General features: G+C 39.9%; 1 protein-coding gene across 1 annotated transcript in view; it reads right to left on the bottom strand.

Annotated features, from left to right (window-relative positions):
• Nucleotides 1-21,744, bottom strand: part of LOC121520289 (cadherin-7-like) — a 29,316-nt gene extending 7,572 nt beyond the window's left edge. The window contains exons 1-5 of the mRNA XM_041803661.1: nt 21,436-21,744; nt 16,720-17,014; nt 15,821-15,940; nt 383-550; nt 124-311 (exon numbers count right to left, since the gene is read on the bottom strand). Of these exons, the coding sequence (XP_041659595.1) occupies nt 124-311; nt 383-550; nt 15,821-15,940; nt 16,720-17,014; nt 21,436-21,744 (1,080 nt within the window). The remainder of the gene's footprint in view (nt 1-123; nt 312-382; nt 551-15,820; nt 15,941-16,719; nt 17,015-21,435) is intronic.
• Nucleotides 21,745-21,988: the final 244 nt, after the last annotated feature.

The raw sequence follows: 21,988 nt of genomic DNA, 5'->3' as shown, positions 1-21,988 counted from the left end.
GTTTATACTCTAGTCAAACCAGCATCTACATGAAGAAGACCAGTTTAATCTAAGCAAACCAGTATCTACTCCAGGAAAACCAGTATACCAGTGTCTTTAGTGTTTTTAGTCAGTGATTAGAACCTTGTGCACTGTGATAAGTCCTTCCTGGGTTTTTGGGTCGGTGGAGATCCGGAATGTTCCCAGTCCGTCACCATCCAGGACTCTGTAATCCACATCAGCATTCACACCAAGATCCACGTCCAAGGCTTTGATCCTGGCCACCACAGAGTTCACCTCCACGGACTCAGACACACTGAACTGGTAGCTCCCTGCAGGGACACACAGGTATTAAACACAAACAGGTGACCTGATGATGTCATAAGTCAGAGTTGAGACTCACTGCGGGGGAAGCGAGGCGGGTTGTCGTTGATGTCAGTCAGAATCACAGTGACGGAGGTCGTACCCGTCAGCCCACCCATCTGACCGATCATGTCCTGAGCCTGGACCACGAGCAGGAAACTGTCCCGTTGCTCCCGGTCCATGTCGGGTTGGGCTGTCCGCACCACACCTGGAGGACATGTGAGTGGTTGAGTTAGCCTAGCATAATCACTCATTACCAGTCACTGTTAAAGGTATCAACAAGCTGCCGGGCAAAGGATCTAAGGGACCAATCCAGTATTTTCCAGCAGAGACCCTGGGAGTCAGACTTCAAGATGCTGAGCAGTGCTGGGCAGAAGGGCTGTGAGTAGTTTAATGACACACTGAGAAGCTCTATGGTAGCATGGTTAGTATCTCAACTACACCTATAGTAGTTTTATGGTAGCATGGTTAGTATCTCAACTACACCTATAGTAGTTTTATGGTAGCATGGTTAGTATCTCAACTACACCTTTAGTAGCTTTATGGTAGCATGGTTAGTATCTCAACTACACCTTTAGTACCTTTATGGTAGCATGGTTAGTATCTCAACTACACCTTTAGTAGCTTTATGGTAGCATCGTTAGTATCTCAACTACACTTTTAGTAGCTTTATGGTAGCATGGTTAGTATCTCAACTACACCTATAGTAGTTTTATGGTAGCATGGTTAGTATCTCAACTACACCTATAGTAGTTTTATGGTAGCATGGTTAGTATCTCAACTACACCTTTAGTAGCTTTATGGTAGCATGGTTAGTATCTCAACTACACCTTTAGTAGCTTTATGGTAGCATGGTTAGTATCTCAACTACACCTTTAGTACCTTTATGGTAGCATGGTTAGTATCTCAACTATACCTTTAGTAGCTTTATGGTAGCATCGTTAGTATCTCAACTACACTTTTAGTAGCTTTATGGTAGCATGGTTAGTATCTCAACTACACTTTTAGTAGCTTTATGGTAGCATCGTTAGTATCTCAACTACACTTTTAGTAGCTTTATGGTAGCATGGTTAGTATCTCAACTACACCTTTAGTAGCTTTATGGTAGCATGGTTAGTATCTCAACTACACTTTTAGTAGCTTTATGGTAGCATCGTTAGTATCTCAACTACACCTTTAGTACCTTTATGGTAGCATCGTTAGTATCTCAACTACACTTTTAGTAGCTTTATGGTAGCATCGTTAGTATCTCAACTACACTTTTAGTAGCTTTATGGTAGCATCGTTAGTATCTCAACTACACTTTTAGTAGCTTTATGGTAGCATCGTTAGTATCTCAACTACACTTTTAGTAGCTTTATGGTAGCATCGTTAGTATCTCAACTACACCTTTAGTAGCTTTATGGTAGCATCGTTAGTATCTCAACTACACTTTTAGTAGCTTTATGGTAGCATCGTTAGTATCTCAACTACACTTTTAGTAGCTTTATGGTAGCATCGTTAGTATCTCAACTACACCTTTAGTAGCTTTATGGTAGCATTGTTAGTATCTCAACTACACTTTTAGTAGCTTTATGGTAGCATGGTTAGTATCTCAACTACACTTTTAGTAGCTTTATGGTAGCATGGTTAGTATCTCAACTACACTTTTAGTAGCTTTATGGTAGCATCGTTAGTATCTCAACTACACTTTTAGTAGCTTTATGGTAGCATCGTTACGATCTCAACTACACCTTTAGTAGCTTTATGGTAGCATCGTAGTATCTCAACTACACCTTTAGTAGCTTTATGGTAGCATCGTTAGTATCTCAACTACACTTTTAGTAGCTTTATGGTAGCATTGTTAGTATCTCAACTACACTTTTAGTAGCTTTATGGTAGCATCGTTAGTATCTCAACTACACCTTTAGTAGCTTTATGGTAGCATGGTTAGTATCTCAACTACACTTTTAGTAGCTTTATGGTAGCATCGTTAGTATCTCAACTACACCTTTAGTAGCTTTATTGTAGCATGGTTAGTATCTCAACTACACCTTTAGTAGCTTTATGGTAGCATTGTTAGTATCTCAACTACACTTTTAGTAGCTTTATGGTAGCGTGGTTAGTATCTCAACTACACTTTTAGTAGCTTTATGGTAGCATGGTTAGTATCTCAACTACACCTTTAGTAGCTTTATGGTAGCATCGTTAGTATCTCAACTACACTTTTAGTAGCTTTATGGTAGCATGGTTAGTATCTCAACTACACTTTTAGTAGCTTTATGGTAGCATCGTTAGTATCTCAACTACACCTTTAGTAGCTTTATGGTAGCATGGTTAGTATCTCAACTACACTGTTAGTAGATTTATGGTAGCATCGTTAGTAGCTCAACTACACTTTAGTAGCTTTATGGTAGCATCGTTAGTATCTCAACTACACTTTAGTACCTTTATGGTAGCATCGTTAGTATCTCAACTACACTTTTAGTAGCTTTATGGTAGCATCGTTAGTATCTCAACTACACTTTTAGTAGCTTTATGGTAGCATCGTTAGTATCTCAACTACACTTTTAGTAGCTTTATGGTAGCATCGTTAGTACCTCAACTACACTTTTAGTAGCTTTATGGTAGCATCGTTAGTATCTCAACTACACCTTTAGTAGCTTTATGGTAGCATCGTTAGTATCTCAACCACACAGTAGCTTTATGGTAGCATCGTTAGTATCTCAACTACACTTTTAGTAGCTTTATGGTAGCATTGTTAGTATCTCAACTACACTTTTAGTAGCTTTATAGTAGCATCGTTAGTATCTCAACTACACCTTTAGTACCTTTATGGTAGCATGGTTAGTATCTCAACTACACTTTTAGTAGCTTTATGGTAGCATGGTTAGTATCTCAACTACACTTTTAGTAGCTTTATGGTAGCATCATTAGTATCTCAACTACACCTTTAGTAGCTTTATGGTAGCATGGTTAGTATCTCAACTACACCTTTAGTAGCTTTATGGTAGCATCGTTAGTATCTCAACTACACTTTTAGTAGCTTTATGGTAGCATCGTTAGTATCTCAACTACACTTTTAGTAGCTTTATGGTAGCATCGTTAGTATCTCAACTACACTTTTAGTAGCTTTATGGTAGCATCGTTAGTATCTCAACTACACTTTTAGTAGCTTTATGGTAGCATGGTTAGTATCTCAACTACACTTTTAGTAGCTTTATGGTAGCATCGTTAGTATCTCAACTACACTTTTAGTAGCTTTATGGTAGCATCGTTAGTACCTCAACTACACTTTTAGTAGCTTTATGGTAGCATCGTTAGTATCTCAACTACACCTTTAGTAGCTTTATGGTAGCATCGTTAGTACCTCAACTACACCTTTAGTAGCTTTATGGTAGCATCGTTAGTACCTCAACTACACTTTTAGTAGCTTTATGGTAGCATCGTTAGTATCTCAACTACACTTTTAGTAGCTTTATGGTAGCATCGTTAGTACCTCAACTACACTTTTAGTAGCTTTATGGTAGCATCGTTAGTATCTCAACCACATAGTAGCTTTATGGTAGCATCGTTAGTATCTCAACTACACTTTTAGTAGCTTTATGGTAGCATCGTTAGTATCTCAACAACACTTTTAGTAGCTTTATGGTAGCATCGTTAGTATCTCAACCACACAGTAGCTTTATGGTAGGATTGTTAGTATCTCAACTACACTTTTAGTAGCTTTATGGTAGCATCGTTAGTATCTCAACTACACTTTTAGTAGCTTTATGGTAGCATCGTTAGTATCTCAACCACATAGTAGCTTTATGGTAGCATCGTTAGTATCTCAACTACACTTTTAGTAGCTTTATGGTAGCATCGTTAGTATCTCAACTACACTTTTAGTAGCTTTATGGTAGCATTGTTAGTATCTCAACTACACTTTTAGTAGCTTTATGGTAGCATGGTTAGTATCTCAACAACACTTTTAGTAGCTTTATGGTAGCATCGTTAGTATCTCAACCACATAGTAGCTTTATGGTAGCATCGTTAGTATCTCAACTACACTTTTAGTAGCTTTATGGTAGCATCGTTAGTATCTCAACAACACTTTTAGTAGCTTTATGGTAGCATCGTTAGTATCTCAACTACACCTTAAGTAGCTTTATGGTAGCATGGTTAGTATCTCAACTACACTTTTAGTAGCTTTATGGTAGCATCGTTAGTATCTCAACTACACTTTTAGTAGCTTTATGGTAGCATTGTTAGTATCTCAACTACACTTTTAGTAGCTTTATGGTAGCATCGTTAGTATCTCAACTACACCTTTAGTAGCTTTATGGTAGCATCGTTAGTATCTCAACTACACCTTTAGTAGCTTTATGGTAGCATCGTTAGTATCTCAACTACACTTTTAGTAGCTTTATGGTAGCATCGTTAGTATCTCAACTACACTTTTAGTAGCTTTATGGTAGCATCGTTAGTATCTCAACTACACTTTTAGTAGCTTTATGGTAGCATGGTTAGTATCTCAACTACACCTTTAGTAGCTTTATGGTAGCATCGTTAGTATCTCAACTACACTTTTAGTAGCTTTATGGTAGCATGGTTAGTATCTCAACTACACTTTTTAGTAGCTTTATGGTAGCATCGTAAGTATCTCAACTACACTTTTAGTAGCTTTATGGTAGCATCGTTAGTATCTCAACTACACTTTAAGTAGCTTTACGGTAGCATCGTTAGTATCTCAACTACACTTTAAGTAGCTTTACGGTAGCATCGTTAGTATCTCAACTACACTTTTAGTAGCTTTATGATAGCATGGTTAGTATCTCAACTACACTTTTAGTAGCTTTATGGTAGCATCGTTAGTATCTCAACTACACTTTTAGTAGCTTTATGGTAGCATGGTTAGTATCTCAACTACACCTTTAGTAGCTTTATGGTAGCATCGTTAGTATCTCAACTACACTTTTAGTAGCTTTATGGTAGCATGGTTAGTATCTCAACTACACTTTTAGTAGCTTTATGGTAGCATCGTAAGTATCTCAACTACACTTTTAGTAGCTTTATGGTAGCATCGTTAGTATCTCAACTACACTTTAAGTAGCTTTACGGTAGCATCGTTAGTATCTCAACTACACTTTAAGTAGCTTTACGGTAGCATCGTTAGTATCTCAACTACACTTTTAGTAGCTTTATGGTAGCATCGTTAGTACCTCAACTACACTTTTAGTAGCTTTATGGTAGCATCGTTAGTATCTCAACTACACCTTTAGTAGCTTTATGGTAGCATGGTTAGTATCTCAACCACACAGTAGCTTTATGGTAGCATCGTTAGTATCTCAACCACACAGTAGCTTTATGGAAGAATCGTTAGTATCTCAACTACACTTTTAGTAGCTTTGTGGTAGCATCGTTAGTATCTCAACTACACTTTTAGTAGCTTTATGGTAGCATCGTTAGTACCTCAACTACACTTTTAGTAGCTTTATGGTAGCATCGTTAGTACCTCAACTACACCTTTAGTAGCTTTATGGTAGCATCGTTAGTATCTCAACTACACTTTTAGTAGCTTTATGGTAGCATCGTTAGTATCTCAACTACACTTTTAGTAGCTTTATGGTAGCATGGTTAGTATCTCAACTACACTTTTAGTAGCTTTATGGTAGCATCGTTAGTATCTCAACTACACTTTAAGTAGCTTTACGGTAGCATCGTTAGTATCTCAACTACACTTTTAGTAGCTTTATGGTAGCATCGTTAGTATCTCAACTACACTTTTAGTAGCTTTATGGTAGCATCGTTAGTATCTCAACTACACTTTTAGTAGCTTTATGGTAGCATGGTTAGTATCTCAACTACACCTTTAGTAGCTTTATGGTAGCATCGTTAGTATCTCAACTACACTTTTAGTAGCTTTATGGTAGCATGGTTAGTATCTCAACTACACTTTTAGTAGCTTTATGGTAGCATCGTAAGTATCTCAACTACACTTTTAGTAGCTTTATGGTAGCATCGTTAGTATCTCAACTACACTTTAAGTAGCTTTACGGTAGCATCGTTAGTATCTCAACTACACTTTAAGTAGCTTTACGGTAGCATCGTTAGTATCTCAACTACACTTTTAGTAGCTTTATGGTAGCATCGTTAGTACCTCAACTACACTTTTAGTAGCTTTATGGTAGCATCGTTAGTATCTCAACTACACCTTTAGTAGCTTTATGGTAGCATGGTTAGTATCTTAACCACACAGTAGCTTTATGGTAGCATCGTTAGTATCTCAACCACACAGTAGCTTTATGGAAGAATCGTTAGTATCTCAACTACACTTTTAGTAGCTTTATGGTAGCATCGTTAGTATCTCAACTACACTTTTAGTAGCTTTATGGTAGCATCGTTAGTATCTCAACTACACTTTTAGTAGCTTTATGGTAGCATGGTTAGTATCTCAACTACACCTTTAGTAGCTTTATGGTAGCATCGTTAGTATCTCAACTACACTTTTAGTAGCTTTATGGTAGCATCGTTAGTATCTCAACTACACTTTTAGTAGCTTTATGGTAGCATCGTTAGTATCTCAACTACACTTTTAGTAGCTTTATGGTAGCATCGTTAGTATCTCAACTACACCTTTAGTAGCTTTATGGTAGCATCGTTAGTATCTCAACTACACTTTTAGTAGCTTTATGGTAGCACTGTTAGTATGTCAACTACACAGTAGCTTTATGGTAGCATGGTTAGTATCTCAACTACACTTTTAGTAGCTTTATGGTAGCATCATTAGTATCTCAACTACACTTTTAGTAGCTTTATGGTAGCATTGTTAGTATCTCAACTACACTTTTAGTAGCTTTATGGTAGCATGGTTAGTATCTCAACTACATTTTTATAGCTTTATGGTAACATCGTTAGTATCTCAACTACACCTTTAGTACCTTTATGGTAGCATGGTTAGTATCTCAACTACACTTTTAGTAGCTTTATGGTAGCATGGTTAGTATCTCAACTACACTTTTAGTAGCTTTATGGTAGCATCGTTAGTATCTCAACTACACTTTTAGTAGCTTTATGGTAGCATGGTTAGTATCTCAACTACACCTTTAGTAGCTTTATGGTAGCATGGTTAGTATCTCAACTACACTTTTAGTAGCTTTATGGTAGCATCATTAGTATCTCAACTACACTTTTAGTAGCTTTATGGTAGCATCGTTAGTATCTCAACTACACCTTTAGTAGCTTTATGGTAGCATCGTTAGTATCTCAACTACACTTTTAGTAGCTTTATGGTAGCATCGTTAGTATCTCAACTACACTTTTAGTAGCTTTATGGTAGCATCATTAGTATCTCAACTACACTTTTAGTAGCTTTATGGTAGCATCGTTAGTACCTCAACTACACTTTTAGTAGCTTTATGGTAGCATCGTTAGTATCTCAACTACACCTTTAGTAGCTTTATGGTAGCATCGTTAGTATCTCAACCACACAGTAGCTTTATGGTAGCATCGTTAGTATCTCAACTACACTTTTAGTAGCTTTATGGTAGCATTGTTAGTATCTCAACTACACTTTTAGTAGCTTTATAGTAGCATCGTTAGTATCTCAACTACACCTTTAGTACCTTTATGGTAGCATGGTTAGTATCTCAACTACACTTTTAGTAGCTTTATGGTAGCATCGTTAGTATCTCAACTACACTTTTAGTAGCTTTATGGTAGCATCGTTAGTATCTCAACTACACCTTTAGTAGCTTTATGGTAGCATCGTTAGTATCTCAACCACACAGTAGCTTTATGGTAGCATCGTTAGTATCTCAACTACACTTTTAGTAGCTTTATGGTAGCATCGTTAGTATCTCAACTACACTTTTAGTAGCTTTATGATAGCATCGTTAGTATCTCAACTACACTTTTAGTAGCTTTATGGTAGCATCGTTAGTATCTCAACTACACCTTTAGTAGCTTTATGGTAGCATCGTTAGTATCTCAACTACACTTTTAGTAGCTTTATGGTAGCATGGTTAGTATCTCAACTACACTTTTAGTAGCTTTATGGTAGCATCGTTAGTATCTCAACTACACTTTTAGTAGCTTTATGGTAGCATCGTTAGTATCTCAACCACACAGTAGCTTTATGGTAGCATCGTTAGTACCTCAACTACACTTTTAGTAGCTTTATGGTAGCATCGTTAGTATCTCAACTACACCTTAAGTAGCTTTATGGTAGCATGGTTAGTATCTCAACTACACTTTTAGTAGCTTTATGGTAGCATTGTTAGTATCTCAACTACACTTTTAGTAGCTTTATGGTAGCATGGTTAGTATCTCAACTACATCTTTAGTAGCTTTATGGTAGAACCGTTAGTATCTAAACTACACTTTTAGTGGCTTTATGGTAGCACCGTTAGTATCTAAACTACACTTTTAGTAGCTTTATGGTAGCACCGTTAGTATCTCAACTACACTTTTAGTAGCTTTATGGTAGCATCGTTAGTATCTCAACTACACTTTTAGTAGCTCTATGGTAGCATGGTTATTATGTCAACTGCACTTTAGTAGCTTTATGGTAGCATGGTTATTATGTCAACTGCACTTTAGTAGCTTTATGGTAGCATGGTTATTATGTCAACTACACTTTTAGTAGCTTTATGGTAGCATCGTTAGTATCTCAACCACACAGTAGCTTTATGGTAGCATCGTTAGTATCTCAACTACACTTTTAGTAGCTTTATGGTAGCATCTTTAGTATCCGAACTACACTTTTAGTAGCTTTATGGTAGCATCGTTAGTATCTCAACCACACAGTAGCTTTATGGTAGCACCGTTAGTATCTAAACTACACTTTTAGTGGCTTTATGGTAGCACCGTTAGTATCTAAACTACACTTTTAGTAGCTTTATGGTAGCACCGTTAGTATCTCAACTACACTTTTAGTAGCTTTATGGTAGCATCGTTAGTATCTCAACTACACTTTTAGTAGCTCTATGGTAGCATGGTTATTATGTCAACTGCACTTTAGTAGCTTTATGGTAGCATCGTTATTATGTCAACTGCACTTTAGTAGCTTTATGGTAGCATCTTTAGTATCCGAACTACACTTTTAGTAGCTTTATGGTAGCATCGTTAGTATCTCAACTACACTTTAGTAGCTTTATGGTAGCATGGTTATTATGTCAACTGCACTTTAGTAGCTTTAGGAACAGATGCCAGCCGATACATGGACATGTCTGCTGAACGCTCTGCTTACTCTGTACTTGGGTGCTATGTGATGACATCACTGTCTCATGTGTAAGAATAGGCCATCCCTGCAGCATCAGTTAACTTCAGGGGGAACACAGGGGAATCCGGGAACGATAGGACAACCCCTTAAAGTTAACCATCGCGAGTGCATTCTGCACTTTTATTTTCATATGAGCATATGACCTTTATCCAGCTGATCCTGAGGATCAGATGCCTCAAGTTCATCCATTCTTTGGGAGCTGGAGCCTAAAAGTCTTTCACCATGGAGGCCTCTGACACAGATGCTGATCACTTCAACAGATGATGACAACAGACCCCCAGGTGGCAGCAATGACAGGCAAGAGCCCACACCTCCAAACCATGACCACAGCTTCGACGACATCAGTCCAGACCAACTTCGATATGAGCAGAGTCAAGACCCTGCCCTCTCTCTTGTCCAGGATTGGGTTAGGGCAGGCCAACGACCAGTGTGGCCAGCAGTTTCAGCACTTGATGCCAAAACCAAGGCCCTCTACTCTCAGTAGACAAGCCTCATCTGCCATGATGGTCTCCTCCATTGCTGCTGGCAGACTCCTGGGGGGAAATGTGGTATCCTCCAACTCTTTGTGCCTCTCCAGATGCATTTGAAGGTGCTCCAGCTTGTCCATGGATCAGTGGGGGCAGGCCACTTTGGAGTGACCAAGACTCTTCATCGCAGTTCTATTGGCCAGGGTGCCGCCAAGATGTGGAGCTCTCTGTACATCAGTGTGACATCTGCACAGCCCAAAAGAGACCCACCCAGCAGTCACATGCCCCTTTACAGCAGTACCAGGTGGGAGCTCCCATGGTCCTTTTCCACCACTGATCAGGGTAACTGCTACGTAATTGTTGCCATGGACTATTTCACTAAGTGGCCTGAGGCCTATGCAGTCCCTGATCAGAGCTCTGTCACCACCACCGAACATCTGGTGAATGAGATGTTCTGCCATTTCGGTGTGCCAGTGGAGCTACACAGCAACCAGGGACGCAACTTTGAGGCCCAGGTGTTTGCTGAGGTTTACAGACGGCTGGGCATCAAGAAGACCAGGACTACACCACTACTCCGCAAAATGATGGGTTGGTTGAACGGTTCAACCGCACCTTGGCAACCCTGAAACCCTGACTGGCCGCAATCAGCGAGACTGGGACCTGCATCTGCCCCTGGTCTTGTGGGCATACTGGACAGCAGTCCAAGAGTCCATCAAGTGCACCCCTGCAGCCCTCATGTTTGGTCATGAGCTGACCAAACATGGTGTTCGGCCCCATGTAAATTCCCACTTGCCCTGTCTAGGAGGTACTCTTTCTGGCTGTCACGTGCATACATTTTCCTCACAACATACTTAGAACTAAGATCCATTGCCTGTCAACTCTGGAAAGCAATACAAAACACTTCTTTCTAAAGAAAACTGTGTTTATTAGCTGTGTTAGCCCACTGATAATTACATTTAACTTTGTACAGATCAGTGTAATGTGAAAGCTGCACCAGGTTGTTTTCTGAAGAAATTCAAACTCAGGAATTTCATATTTACAATACTAATAAGGTAATAATACAAACTCAGAAATGTTTTTTTTTGTCATTGATGAAACCAACTGTGAGGAAAATGAGGTCAGCAAAACACTGACACTAGAGAGGTGGGGGGTCTGCTACACATGCACCAAGTATAAAATGGTGATTTTCTTCTGTTTTTATTTGGTTTATTCACCAGGAAACTGAAGACATTTTGCTGACACGTGAAAATCAACCAATTAAGATTTTTCTTGTTTGATTAAGAATGTCTTCCCCAAAACTACATAGTGCCCCTTTAAAGTGCTATTTCACAGTTCCACCCTGTAACTGCAACAGTTAGACCAGTGGTACTCAACCTTATTCTACCAAAGAGCCACACTGTCTAAGAAATACTTTAGCGAGAACCACGATACAAACGGGGAATGTAAGGTAGATAATAGATCAGTTAATCTGTAGTTGAAATGAAATAAAACAGGGGATTGGTGGATAATTATGAGGTTAAATGGATACAAATGTCTGTGTAGAGTCAGAAAAACCGATCTGTCACTGATAATGAGCATTTATTTATTTTTTTGTCACTGACATCAGGCTAAAACCTTGGGTCTCAATTTTTCATGTTTTTAATTTGTTTTTATAAATCAGTGCTATTGGCCACCCTTTACATCTGTCAGTGGTTTTAACTAATTTTAAATGAATAAAATATGTCAAAAGATAATTTTTTTTCATTCCCTGAAGAGTGATCATTTGGAGATACCAATCTTTGGCCCAACACCAGCATTATGAAAGTTCACCTGGCCTAAAGATTTTATAAGATATTAGAATGTGCTGAGTTTGAGCTCTGAGATGTTTTTCGAAGAAAATGATGAATTATGGTTGGATATTTGGGTATTTATATCTCACACTGGGGCATTTACTGGAGTTCTGTGGCTTTATTAACATAAAAGAGATGCTTTCTAATTTTTTCCACTTTTTATTCATTCTTTAGCAAAAGGGGAGGGGCCATTAGTTAAAGGGGGAGGGGCCTCATATTGGTCTTTGCCCTGGGCCTCCAAATGACTAAAACCATCCCTGTCTCACACCTGCAGCTCTCCAGACACATGGTTTCACCCTGCCTCATTCTGGAGCTTTGCTTTTATATTTCTGCTCTTTAGACAATATTTATGATCACTAGTGCATTAAAGATCAAATAAAACACCCACGTTTGGACAAATTTCACTATGACATTATCTCCATGTGTGATCCGTGTGTGTTATGCTCGTTGATGATGCGCATCAGCATAATTGTCATAAGATCTGGGTGTGAGAGAGCATTGGCAGGAAGTGGCTGGAGAAAAAGTTTAAGTGAGGAAATGTGAAGCTTCAGTCTGAACACGACAGCACTCCTCAATGAATGAACTTACTGAAGAGATGTAACACCAGCGGACTTCCTCTGCTCTCTTCTCTTACACACGCTCCTCCGTCGAGCACATCCGACAGTAATAAAATACGGATTTAAAATAATAAATGTTTAAATTTGGAAGTTAAAGCCTGTCTTCTTTATGTGGGTAACAGATTTATTGATGTGACCTACCATGAATCTTTACTGATGACAGTGTTCACCTTCATAAAGGGTTTTAGTTCAAGTTTTTTTTTTTTTTCCAGGTGTCAAGTTTGTATAGTGGGTTCTTCATTAACACGCCATGCTTACTTGAAGAGAAACACTTTAATAAAGGTAACTTCACATCTTACAGGCATGGCTGTTTGTACACTTCCAGCTCATCAGGCTCGTAAGTACTGCGCATGCTTCAATAACTACGGCAGCTCTTAAGGACGGCAAAACATCTATTGCTCATATCATTACACCAGGTAAGCCTTAAAAGAGCCGCAACTGGTCATTAAACAGCCACATGCGGGAGCCGTAGGTTGAGTATCCCTGAGTTAGACCCTCCTTGCCCTCTCTCACCAGCTGTCCGCACGTCAGCTGACTCGCTCAGCCAATGGAGGCAGTGACACACTGCATCTGGCTACTCGGGGGCTCTGTAGTAACAGAAACGAGAGAGGAAATCATAAATTAATGAACAGAAAAGTCCAGAGTCGTGCTTGCCTGATCAGGCATGTCCTTACAAGTTTGCTTGCCCATTTGCTTTTTGAAGTTGCCCCTGGCATTCGGGCAACCGTTTATATCAGACCCTGCACCTGCAAAAACAACTCAGAGAGGTACATATACTGACCAGGCAGGCCCTCACAGATGCTGGGGTCCGACAGACATGGGCCTATGACTCTCACTTCATGGGAGAAGTTTTCAGCCCTGGGCCTCAGATGTGGGTCTACAGACCTGTGAGGAAGAAGGGCCTTTCACCCAAGCTGATGAGACATTGGATTGGGCCATGCACTGTCCTTGAGAGACTGTCAGATGTTGTGTACAGGGTGAGGCTAGTCAAGAGAAACTGGGTTGCAGTGCTCCATCAGGACCGGCTGGCACCATACCAACCTTTGGCTTCCCTGTTGGTGAGTCCGAGGGAGAAGACCAGCAGCAGGCCCACACCACACCACCAGAAACCATCAGGGGCCAACCTGAGCAGGCCCAGCGACTTCAACACCTTTCGTCGTCTGACTTTGTTGTGGACACATGGGTTGCTGGGGACAGCTGACCAGCTAGGTGGGGGCAGTGTAGCGTGTTGGGAGTTTCCCATCATGCACTAGAGCAGAGTGGTTTGCTCCATGAGCGTAGTTTTCAGTTGTGCTATTGACTTCCCACCACTGGGAGAAGTTGTGTTGAATAGTGTTAAAGGTGTTCTTCATTGAAGAGCATTGCCTGAGTTCATCTCTGAAGCTCGCCACAATATATAAACTTCTCATTATAATGGCTCAAAACAGAATAAATAACTCGATTATATTCAAATCACTGATGCATGGACTCTTTACACCGCGTTCCACATTATAATGCAACTTATTATTATTATTCAACTATTTAGGAAAATCAGAGAAAAATATAAACACAGGGTTGATTTTAATTATTTTAAACTGCTGGATCATGGGTAAATTTCCCCACACAGCTTTAAAATATGAATTAATGAAACAGTCATGTTTTACTAAAGTGACTATGAAAAGAGAAGTTAAATAATCAGCTTTAGTGGAGCAGAATATAAACTAGTAGAAAAAAAGGACAACAGTAAAGTTAATAATTCCTTCCTCAAAAATGTACTGTAGTCCTTTTTTAATGTACACATTTACTTTCACAGGGTCTATTATTATTACTTTTATTTATACTTTTTATTATTTATCTTAAACATTGTTCCTTTGATTTAACATTTCAGACCAATCAGAGGAGAATGTGATGGTGATGTCATCAGGTAAAGGTGCTGATCTGAGGGAGTCAGGTTTCAGACTACAAATGAGAGAAAAGGTGATAAAGGTAACGATCAAACCAACAGTCTAAGTATTCACAGTATCAGTAGTGTATTATAATTCACAGAATAAAGTTCATTATTCTCCTACACATCCCAACATACAGAATTAACATTGACAGAAACATTTACAGTAATAATAAAAATAAACATAATTTTGTTGATAATAATAATAATAACTTCAGCTGTAGATTTTACATAGTGAAGCTGAGTAACTGGTAGCTTCACTCACAACACTGGTGCTGACGCCTCATCCTGACCGACTCTGCCTGGAGATCCTGTCCATGAATACACAGAGTCAGAGATAAGGGGCAGCCCTGCTGGAGGCCAACACACACTAACTCTCACTTTGTTCATACAGCTCATGCTCCCTCAGAAAGCCCTGCAAGAACTGGTCTACTGTCCCAAAACCAGGACAGTCCTCTCTGAGGATCAACAATGGTCTGAAGTATCCTTTCTAGGAACTTTCTCTGGGAGGCTTTGTAGTGTGAAACCCTGATAACTGGAATCTTTTTAAAAATAGGAACCAACACCACAGTCCCTGGTCACCACCGCTCCACAGGTACTTTCCCAGACCTCCATACGACATTGACTCTGTCAGCCATGTGCTCAGGGCCTTCAGCATCTCAATGACCTCTGACAAGAATTTATAGACGAGTCTTTCCCTGGATTTTTACTCCGTCTAATCCCTAGAGGACGTTGCTTGGCTTCAAGAGTTCCTCAAAGTGCTCCTTCCACCAACCAACAATGTCCCCAGTCCAGGTCAGCAGTTCTCCACTCCCGCTGATAACAGCCCGAGCCAAGCCTTTCCTCCTCCCTGAGTCGTCAAGATGGTTTAGCAGAACAGCTTCTGGGCCAACTGAAAGTCCTACTCCAAAGCCTCCTTGAACTCCTCCCATACCCAGGTTTTCCCTTGCAGAAGCTAAAGCCCATCGAACCATCTGGTACCTGTCAGCTGCTTCCAGAGACTCCTAAGCCAATCAAAACTGAGAGGCCTTCTCTTAGAGCTGGTGTTCACCATCAGGTTCTTAGGTTGCCTCCATGACAGTCACTGATGGTCTACAGACCACAACTCCTTGCAGCCGCTTCCACAATGGAGGCTTTGAACATGGACCACTCAGACCCCATACCCGACCCTCCCCCAGGATAACCAATAAGTTCTTCTGAAGGAGGGGGTTGAAGACCTCTCAGACAGAGTCCCAGTATTCCCAGTTAACCCTTACTACCTGTTTGGGTTTACCAGGTGTGTTTGTGCTGCAGGTGTTGTTTTGATATGTATTTGGTTTGAATAGGGTCAGGTGTTGAACACTGTTTAGTCATTGAGGCCAACCCCGGTGTCCTGTGTGTCCCAGGTATGTCCTCACCTGTCTTTGGCTCCACAGTGAAGAATGGCTCCCCCTGCAGGAGGCTGTAAATGACTCTAGCAGAGTTCCCGTATGTCGGGTCATCATCATCTGTTGCTACTACTGTCACCACAGACGTACCTGTACAGGAAGAAGACCTGAATCATTAAAAACCTTTATTAACTAATACATTATTCTATCATCCATCCATCCATCCATGATTCCATCCACCCACCCATCCATCCATCCATCATCAATACATCCATCCATCCATCCATCATCCATCCACCCATCCATCATCCATCCACCCATCCATCATCCATCCACCCACCCATCCATCCATCATCAATACATCTATCCATCCATCCATCATCCATCCACCCATCCATCATCCATCCACCCACCCATCCATCCATCCATCAATCCATCCATCCATCCATCATCCATTCACTCATCCATCCATCCATCCATCCATCCATCCATCCATTCACCCGTTCATCCATCCATCAATCCATCCATCCATCATCCATTCACTCATCCATCCATCCATCATCCATCCATCCATCCATCCATCCATCCATCCACCATCCATCCATTCATCCACCCACCCATCCATCCATCCATGATTCCATCCATCCATCCATCATCCATCCATCCATCATCAATCCACCCATCCATCCATTCATCTATCCATCCATCCATCCATCCACCATCATCCATCCATCCATCCATCCATCCATCCATCATCTTCTCTCTGTATATGGAACCAGATCATGGTAGCAGAAGTCTAAGCTAGTCCCAGACAACAATATTTTTACAGTATCTTTAGTTGCTGATGCTCCGAGGCATCGACCATCTCTCACTGAAATGTTCAATGGACGCCTTTATTGACTGTTTTATTTGAAGGTGGTCAGACTCACCTACAGGACATCTCTCTGGTACTCTGGCTGTGTATGGTCCATCCAGGAACTTGGGCTCATTGTCGTTGATGTCCTGGACTTTAATGACAAACTGAGATTCAGGTTCCACCAGACGGTTTGTCTGTCTGTCCCGGGCCTGAGCTCTTAGTGTAAAGTATGCCTGTTCTTCTCGATCCAGCCTCTTGGTCGCGTGAATGTCTCCAGTGTTCTCATCGATGGTGAAGGTGGACATCGCACCGTCACCTGTCAGGACATACCTCACCCTCCCATCACCTGTATCCACGTCAGAATGGAGCTATGAGGGGTGGAGAAACAGCCATAGAAACAGCAAAGAAGACAATGAGTACCAGCAAAGACAACATTTTAAACCAGAAAAGACCATAATTACAACCAGCAAAAACAACAATTAAACCAGCTAAGACAACAATTTCAAACCAGCTAAGAAAACAATTAAAACCAGCAAAGAAAAATTAAAACCAAAAAAGACAACAATTAAAAACAGCAAAGACAACAATTAAAAATAGCAAAGACAACAATTAAAACCAGCAAAGACAAAAAACAAAACAAACAAAAAAAAAAAAAAAAAAAAAAAAAAAAAAACCAGTAAAGACAACAATTAAAAAAGCAAAGGCAACAAGGAAAACCAGCAAGGGGAACAATTACAACTAACAAAGACAATGATTAAAACCAGCAAAGACAAAAAATAAAACTAGCAAAGACAATAATTTAAACCAGGAAAGACAACAATTAGCACCAGCAACGACCATAAGTAAAACCAGCAAAGACAACAATTAAAACAAGCAAGGACAACAATTAAAACCAAGAAAGACCATGATCAAAACCAGCAAAGACATAATTAAAACTAGCAAAGACAACAGATAAAACCAGCAAATACAACAATTAAACCAGCTAAGACAACAATTAAAACAAGCAAAAACAACAATTAAAACCAGCAAAGACAACAATAAAACCAGCAAAGACAAAAAACAAAACAAGCAAAAACAACAATAAAAAAAGCAAAGACAATGATTAAAACCTGCAAAGACAACAATATTTACCAGCAAAGGCAACAATTAAAACCAGCAAAGACAACAAATAAAACCAGCAAATACAACAGTAAAACCAGCAACGACCATAATTAAAGCCAGCAAAGACAACAATAAAACCAGCAACGACCATAATTTAAACCAGCTAAGACAACAATTAAAACAAGCAAAAACAACAATTAAAACCAGCAAAGACAACAATAAAACCAGCAAAGACAACAATTAAAACCAGCAAAGACTACAATTAATACCACCAAGGGCAACAATAATACTAGCAAAGACAACAAATAAAACCATAAAAGACAGCAATAAAACCAGCAAAGACAACAATTAATACCAGCAACGACAACAATTAAAACCAGCAAAGACTACAATTAATACCACCAAGGGCAACAATAATACTAGCAAAGACAACAAATAAAACCATAAAAGACAGCAATAAAACCAGCAAAGACAACAATTAATACCAGCAACGACAACAATTAATACCAGCAAAGACAATAAATATAACCAGAAAGACAAAAATGAAAACCAACAAAGAAAAATTAAAACCAAAAAAGACCATAAGTAAAATCAACAAAGACCATAATTAAAACCAGCAAAGACAACAGTTAGCACCAGCAAAGACCATAATTAAAACCAGCAAAAACAACAACTAAAACCAGAAAAGACAACAATTAAAACCAGCAAAGAGAAAAATAAAACCAGCAGAAACAACAGTTTAAACCACCAGTAAAGACAACAATAAAACCAGTAAAGACGACAATTAATAACAGCAAAGACAACAATTAAAACCAGCAAAGAGAAAAATAAAACCAGCAGAAACAACAGTTTAAACCAGCAAAGACAACAATTAAAACCAGCAAAGACTGCAATTAATACCACCAAAGGCAACAATAATACTAGCAAAGACAACAAATAAAACCATAAAAGACAGCAATAAAACCAGCAAAGACAACAATTAAAACCAGCAAAGACTGCAATTAATACCACCAAAGGCAACAATAATACTAGCAAAGACAACAATTAAAACCAGCAAAGAGAAAAATAAAACCAGCAGAGACAACAATAAAACAAAGACAAAAATTAAAACCAACAAAGACCATAATTAAAACCAGCAGAGACAACAACTCATTAATAATTAAAACCCAGTCTTGTAATCATCAGTTAAATTTTTTTGATTGGATAAGGCAGACGGAGTGAGATGATGATTGGCCAGGAGCTTAAAGAGGTAACATTCCATTCTTAGTGAATAAGACAGTCAGATCTCTTTTTTGAAGTATTATTCACTTTTTATTTATGGATTGATCACTGATTGTTCACAGACAGATCACTGATTAATCAATGATGGGTCACTGACAGATCACTGATTGATCACTGACAGATCACTGATGGATCACTGACAGATCACTGATGGATCACTGACAGATCCCTGATTGATCCCTGATTGATGACTTAGTGATCACTGACAGATCCCTGATTGATCACTGACAGATCACTGATGGATCACTGACAGATCACTGATTGATCACAGACAGGCCACTGATTAATCAATGATGGGTCAATGACAGATCACTGATGGATCACTGATGGATCACTGACAGATCACTGATTGATCACTGATGGATCACTGACAGATCACTGATTGATCACTGACAGATCACTGATGGATCACTGACAGATCACTGATTGATCACAGACAGGCCACTGATTAATCACTGATGGATCACTGACAGATCACTGAATGATCACTGACAGATCCCTGATTGATCACTGACAGATCACTGATTGATCACTGACGGATCACTGACTGATCACTGACTGATCACTGATTGATCACAGACAGGCCACTGATTAATCACTGATGGATCACTGACAGATCACTGAATGATCACTGACGGATCACTGACTGATCACTGACTGATCACTGATTGATCACAGACAGATCACTGACTGATCACTGACTGATCACTGATTGATCACAGACAGGCCACTGATTAATCACTGATGGATCACTGACAGATCACTGAATGATCACTGACGGATCACTGACTGATCACTGACTGATCACTGATTGATCACAGACAGGCCACTGATTAATCACTGATTGATCACTGACAGATCACTGATTGATCACTGACGGATCACTGACTGATCACTGACTGATCACTGATTGATCACAGACAGGCCACTGATTAATCACTGATGGATCACTGACAGATCACTGAATGATCACTGACAGATCCCTGATTGATCACTGACAGATCACTGATTGATCACTGACGGATCACTGACTGATCACTGACTGATCACTGATTGATCACAGACAGGCCACTGATTGATCACTGATGGATCACTGACAGATCACTGAATGATCACTGACAGATCCCTGATTGATCACTGACAGATCACTGAATGATCACTGACAGATCCCTGATTGATCACTGACAGATCACTGATTGATCACTGATGGATCACTGACTGATCACTAACTGATCACTGACAGATCACTGATGGATCACTGACAGATCACTGATTGATCACTGACAGATCACTGATTGATCACTGACGGATCACTGACTGATCACTGACTGATCACTGACAGATCACTGATGGATCACTGACAGATCACTGATTGATCACTGATTGATCACAGACAGGCCACTGATTAATCAATGATGGGTCAATGACAGATCACTGATTGATCACTGACAGATCACTGAATAATCACTGACAGATCACTGATTGATCACTGATTGATCACTGACAGATCACTGATTGATCACAGACAGGCCACTGATTAATCAATGATGGGTCAATGACAGATCACTGATTGATCACTGACGGATCACTGACGGATCACTGACTGATCACTGACAGGCCACTGATTAATCAATGATGGGTCAATGACAGATCACTGATTGATCACTGACTGATCACTGACTGATCACTGACAGATCACTGACAGATCACTGATTGATCACTGACAGATCACTGACAGATCACTGATTGATCACTGACTGATCACTGACTGATCACTGACTGATCACTGACAGATCACTGATTGATCACTGACAGATCACTGATGGATCACTGACAGATCACTGATTGATCACTGACAGATCACTGACAGATCACTGATTGATCACTGACTGATCACTGACTGATCACTGACTGATCACTGACGGATCACTGATGGATCACTGACAGATCACTGATTGATCACTGACAGATCACTGACAGATCACTGATTGATCACTGACAGATCACTGACTGATCACTGATTGATCACTGACGGATCACTGACTGATCACTGACTGATCACTGACAGATCACTGATGGATCACTGACAGATCACTGACTGATCACTGATTGATCACTGACTGATCACTGACTGATCACTGACAGATCACTGATGGATCACTGACAGATCACTGACTGATCACTGATTGATCACTGACGGATCACTGACTGATCACTGATTGATCACTGACGGATCACTGACTGATCACTGACAGATCACTGATGGATCACTGACAGATCACTGATTGATCACTGATGGATCACTGATTAATCACCGATGTTCAATGATTGATCACTAATAAAATAACTGATCTGTTGAGATAATTTATCAAATCACTAAATTTAAAGAGCCATATTTTTGTTGTACCTTTCCAACATACAATGGCTCATCTCCAGTGTACTCCTCCAGGATGAAGAACTGGTTCCACACCCAGCTCCTCTTCCTCCTTTGATGGGAGGTAAGGCCTCCTCCTGCATGGCCTCCTCCATCTCCCTCCTGTCCTCCACGGCCCTTTTCCTTATCCTCATAGCCTTCTCCCTGTCCTTTATAGTCTCCATCTTCTCCCGATGTCTGGCCAACAAGAATGGGATTAAAGGGAAGTGCCTCACAATCTGAATCCTCCCACGGATACAAAACAACCACACTGAGCATGCTCAGGAGAAAGAAAGAGTTCATGTTGGAGGAAAGACTTTTAAACTAAAAGATCTCGAACAATCCAAAAGAAAAATCAGACTGTCCAATGAAAGGAAGGTGGATGAGGAGTCATTGGTAGAAAAGGTGTTGGTGAAGGAGTAGTAGCTGGATGAGCTCGATCCTTAGAGAGACAGACAACAATGAAAAAACAAATATGAGTGATCAAAACGTTAGTAGATAGACCCAACATTCATGATCTCCTACAGCTCTGACAGTAGATGGACCC

This window comes from Cheilinus undulatus, linkage group 13 (assembly GCF_018320785.1).
Source record: "Cheilinus undulatus linkage group 13, ASM1832078v1, whole genome shotgun sequence".
NCBI classification, from domain to species: Eukaryota; Metazoa; Chordata; class Actinopteri; order Labriformes; family Labridae; genus Cheilinus; species Cheilinus undulatus.
Note: the sequence above shows the minus strand (reverse complement) of the source record. Positions and strands in the feature narration are given on the sequence as shown.